Source organism: Leucopleurus acutus (assembly GCF_964270905.1).
Source record: "Leucopleurus acutus genome assembly, chromosome: 21".
Classification (NCBI taxonomy): Eukaryota; Metazoa; Chordata; class Mammalia; order Artiodactyla; family Delphinidae; genus Leucopleurus; species Leucopleurus acutus.
The window spans coordinates 31,110,528-31,115,722 of record NC_139163.1 but is presented as its reverse complement, the minus strand read 5'-3'; the positions used below and the strand labels follow the sequence as shown (position 1 = coordinate 31,115,722).

At 40.3% G+C, this 5,195-nt stretch overlaps 1 protein-coding gene across 2 annotated transcripts; it reads right to left on the bottom strand.

The window, feature by feature from the left end:
- Positions 1–552: 552 nt before the first annotated feature.
- On the bottom strand, positions 553–3,583 carry TCIM (transcriptional and immune response regulator). 2 transcript variants are annotated; one of them, XM_082863695.1, is made up of 3 exons: positions 3,472–3,583; positions 3,143–3,263; positions 553–2,489 (listed from the first exon to the last, which is right to left on the bottom strand). In XM_082863695.1, exon 3 carries the CDS (start codon positions 2,195–2,197, stop codon positions 1,877–1,879), a length of 321 nt encoding a protein of 106 aa, XP_082719821.1. In that variant the 5' UTR covers positions 2,198–2,489; positions 3,143–3,263; positions 3,472–3,583; the 3' UTR covers positions 553–1,876. The 2 variants fall into 2 exon arrangements, with proteins under 2 accessions (XP_082719821.1, XP_082719822.1); XM_082863696.1 differs by lacking the exon at positions 3,472–3,583 and having other exon boundaries at positions 553–2,271; positions 3,143–3,259.
- Between the last annotated feature and the right edge of the window lie 1,612 nt (positions 3,584–5,195).

The window sequence follows — 5,195 nt, the reverse complement described above, 5'->3', positions numbered from 1 at the left end:
AAGCCTTCACTTTGATGATCCCCAAATACCATCACTAGCCAAGCCTTCCACCTGTCAGAACTCCTTCTTTTTTATTCTTAACTAATTTTGGTTTCATGGATGTCTTTGCAAATCTGATGGAAATTAGAAATACTCCTCCAGGAAAAATGCACACACACACAGTTTTGCATATTGATCTGTGTTTTTTATGGATGCTGTCATGTAAAAAAAATCCTTTTTAAATGGAATGATTTATATTATCTTCAGTAAATGAATCGATTAACATTTGAAAACCGACTTGCCTACTTAATTTCTTTTTTAAAAAATATGTTATTTAAAAACTGACTTATAACTCTCCCCAAAGATTTCAGATCTTTCACTTTTGTTTTACTATGATCAGCAGTTTCAAAAACCTTTGTAGATGCTTCTGAAACACTTAATTTCTAGGGAAATTTTAAAATTTATTTCTGCTAGGAAAGTGCAGCAGGCATTGCTATGTACCTTCTTAGAAATATTTTATTATAATTTTATGAGAAAATAAGCTAAGAGACTGCAATGTTATTCCCATATTGGTTTATAGTAAATAAACATTGATAAGCCACAAAATCTTGATCGTAATTCAGACGCTGACCCTCAGATATATTATTTTGGGAGAAATAAATGTACACAGCTACCATAGCCACAGAGGAAAAATGTCAAAAATATGGAGAGAAAAACCTTTTGAAGCTCACCCTCTATGGATACATAAACAATACTGATGAGCCACTCTGTGAATTCTATGCCTGTATCTTATATTTTAAAGTCGGGACAGAGAAACTTCCTGGATACTTGATGTAAGAATTTGCTTTGAACAAGGTGGCAATGCAAAGTTACTTTAAAAGCACCTCTTACTCTTAGAGTAAAATCCTTAGCAAAGCTTATAAAAGTTTATAATAATAAAAATTACCATCTTACTTTTCCTTTGAGACCAATCATCACACACCAAGAGCAGCTAAGTTTATAATAATTTATTAAGGTTGCATATCATTTGTCATGAATAATAAATTATAGAAACCATAGCATCTTTATAAACTATTAAGTGTATCATATTCACTTCCTAATGCTTATTGCAGTAACTGTAAGAAATTTAGATTATATTTTAGCATTAGTTAGAAGATTAAAAAAAACTATAAAATTTGTTCACAGTACTTCGGATTGATGAAGGACCCTATTATTTTAACTTTCGGGCAAGCAGTTTGAAATACGTAAAAACCCCTTACAAACCAGAAGGTGGCGTACGGTTTCACTGAGCTGCTGAAAATAATGCAGTTCCTTGAATTTGTACTTACACCCATGTGGTGCACTTTTTAAGGCATTGTAATAAATGCAAATAAATAATCAATTACTGATCTCTAAAAAAAAAAATCTACCAATAGACAACATTGAAGCTTGGCAACACTTTGAACATTCAAATAAAAAATTCAGTAAACAATTGCAGCATGGAAATCTCTCTCCTGTTCCCCATTTCCCTCCCCCTACCCAGTTTGGTTAAGAAAAAAAAGTTCAGGTTGAGTTTAAGTCCTAGGGCCTGACAGGGAGACCCTGGCCTCCATTCTTCCCCAGACTTCTGTCATCTTCAGTTTCAGTTCTCATTATGTCTGTCCAGACTCGCCCCTGACATCAGCATCGGTCCTTTTCCCGCAGGGGGAGTTTTCCAGTCCTTGCTGAAAGCATTTCCTTCTCCACTGTAACAGCACAGGCGTGAAATTAGTTGGAGTCTTTGTAACAAGTTCGTTCTGTTCCTATGGAAGAGAAACTTACAAGGCAGCAACAAGATGCTGTGCGCGTTAGGTTTCATAGACTGGCTTGGTCTTTAAATGTCCGGTCTTGGCTAATGTCCTTCTCCATCCTCTGGTCCTCAGTGAACTTTGATGGAATATTTCCGCAGTTTCAGAAATTGGAAAAGCTTGTCTTTCGTCCTCTTCTTCAGAGCCATCAGGGCTCGTGTTTTCTCCTCCAAATCTTGATCTATGGCCAAAATGATCTTAGCTCTCTCCTCTGCTTTCTTGTCCCCAGAGTTTTTGAAGAGCCTCTGTAATGCTTCTTGGTCTATGTTTTCAAAGATGTTGCCCACGGCTTTCTTACGTGAGGCTGTGTCGAAGTGGTAGCCGTGGATGGACGGGCTTACTCGCAATGAGGTGGACATGCTTCTGGCCGGGTGGCTTGCCTTGGCTTTCATCGATGTGTGTGAATCTTCGGGAATTCAGCTCCCGGGCTCCCCAGAGAGTCTGTAGCAAAATCATTCCGTGGCTGCTATTTAAAGTGTGAACAAAAGCTCCAGGCTCAGATTACACTGGTGACATCAGAGTGATCTCAAGGAAGCATAATCACAGAGAGGTTTAACAGTTGAGTTGCCAATATCCTGTTCTTGTGCTAAATGTTACTAAAAGCTGTGTTCAGTGATGGGGCCGGAAAGGTGGGTATTTCTCTTTACCACATCTGTGGCCATAGGATTATAGACTTGGACCCTTCTACAGAAAAAAAAAAAAAAAGCTGAAACCAGGACAGCACAAAGATAAGAGACAAACAACGTGGCTTAGACCCTCAAATCTTTCCAGACAACAACCAAAGCAAAGGGTTCTGCCAGCCACCAGAAAGTTTTAATTCCCAGGGAAGTTATTAAAGTGCAGTCCCAACATTTGGCAGCCCACACCAGCGGCCTGTGGACATCTCTAGCCAGGGCAACCCCGAAGCTATTGAGAGACAGTTTAAGCATCAAGGACATTGATTTGGAGTATGTCTGCTGTAGAAGGGGGGTCAGACACCACAAAACGCTGATGTGACACAGCCTGAGTCCGTGACCATTCAGAGCCTGCGTCCAAGAGCAGACCTGCAATTGCTGAATAAAATTTTCATTTAATAATAATCATAGCAATAGACAGTGTCTCCTTAGGCTTGTGTATATATCAACAACATGTCAAAAAAAGCCGGAGGGAGAGTTAAAAGGTGCTTTTATGTACATAGCACTCAAAAGGGATGAGTTGACTTTTTCCTCTCATATTTATTTTGGCATCAGTCAGACACAGTCAGAACAATACTTCCTTTGGAAGAATTTAAATTCATTCTTTCTACCTTCCACAATATTCAGCCAGCCACTGTCCCCACTGGTGTATAGAACACTTACATTCCACCAAGGTTCAATGTCAGCTTCAAAGGGCTCCAGAGACTTCTCTTCAGGGACCTTCTGCCGGGTCCTGGCACTCTCAGAAACAGGGCTGGCCTTTGTTTTCCTCTCATCTAGTCATCTAGAAAAGTGCACAGAGGGAGAGCATGTAGACAAGGTACCTCACTAGAGAAATGAGTTAGAGGCTCTTCTCATATATTCATTCATTCACTCGTTTATTCAATCAGTATTTATTCAAGGTCGACTTTTAGCTGGAACTTTTCTAGGCATTGGAAATATAACAGGAAACCACACTAAATCAAATAAAAAACAAAACATCCCTACCTTACCTTTGTGGAGTTTACATGCAGCTGGGAAAGGACGTCACAGGGTAATGCATGAAGCAGTTTGTACAGGAGAAGCAAGGGAGGGTTGGAATTTGCATAGGATGTCCAGAGGCAGCTTCCCCATGTGACCTTGTGCAAAGACCTGAGGGAGCTGAGGGAGGAGCCTATGTAGACAGACACCTGGGGGGAAGGGTGTTGTAGGCAGGGGTACAGCAAGTGCCAAGGCCTGAACATAAGAGTATGCGAGGCATGTAGGAGAAACAGCCAGGAGCTCAGCCTGGCTGGAGCAGAGTCACCAGAGAAGAGTGAGAAGGGGATTCAGGGTAAGAAAGCCAAGGGCAGATTGAGTACAACCCTGCACTCACAAATATCCTGTACTCACAACCCTGTCTCACAAATTTCCCTTTTACTCTGTAGGAGATAGGTAGCCTTTGGGGAATTTGGAGCTGAGAAATGACACGATTTTTCTTATAATTAAATAAATAAATAACTGTCACTTCTTAGTAGAGAATAGATTGTAGGGAAACAAATCAGATTCTGGGCATATTGTGAAAGGGGAGTCGAAAGGATTGCAGACGGCCCCAACCTGGGGAACAAGACAGGAGCCCAGCACTCACTCTTCGTGAAAGCTGCTTCCTTGAGAGATGTTTCTAGGCGAGCTGGTGTTCAACGCGCCAACCACGGCAGCTGATACTTGTTCTGGTTTTTCCATGGAGAACCCTATGTTCCGCTTCCCACTGCTAGGGATTTCCTGACATATCTAGCACACCTTTGTGGCAGCCTCACTAACGTAAAAATAGTTATTATTCCATCATCAAAAAGTCTACATACAATAAATGCTGGAGAGGGTGTGGAGAGAAGGGAACCCGCCTACACTGTCGGTGGGAATGTAAATTGGTGCAGCCACTATGGAGAACAGGATGGAGGATTCCTTAAAAAACTAAAAATAGAACTACTGTATGATCCAGCAATCTCACTCCTGGGCATATATCCAGAGAAAATCATAATTCGAAAAGATACATGCACCCCAGTGTTCATTGCAGCACTATTCACAATAGCCAAGACATGGAAGCAACCTAAATGTCCATCGACAGATGAGTGGATAAAGAAGATGTGGTACATATATGCAATGGAATATTACTCAGCCATAAAAAAGAATGACATAATGCCTTTTGCAGCAACATGGATGGACCTAGAGATTGCCATACTGAGTGAAGTAAGTCAGAGAAAGAGAAATAAAATATCGTATGATATCACTTGTATGTGGAATCTAAAAAGAAATGATACAAATGAACTTATTTACAAAACAGAAACGGACTCACAGACTTAGAGAATGAATTTATGGTTACCAGTGGGGGAAGGGTGGAGGGAAGGGATAGTCAGGGAGTTTGGGACTGACATGGACATAACCTGTCTTAACTCTCGTTGCTCAAGGCTTCATCAGCCTTTCCATGCTCTGCCCTTTGTTGAGGTGACTCTTATGCAGGCTCACAGTTTTTATCTTCTATTCATTAATTAATCCCAAATTTTGATTTCCAACCTGCCCCTGTCCTTTAAAGTATAGATTCTTTTATTTAACTAACTATAGAATACTTACGCAACACAGGTATGCCATTAATATCTGTTCAGTTGTAAAAGTCAGAAACCCAGTTATAATCTTCTGTAATCTTTAATATCTCATTCTCTTTATCCCCTCTATCTATCTATCCATCTATATATGTCACCAA

Bases quoted from the DNA above. Each gene is read 5' to 3' on its own strand.
- TCIM (XM_082863695.1), bottom strand. From the start codon at position 2,197: ATGAAAGCCAAGGCAAGCCACCCGGCCAGAAGCATGTCCACCTCATTG.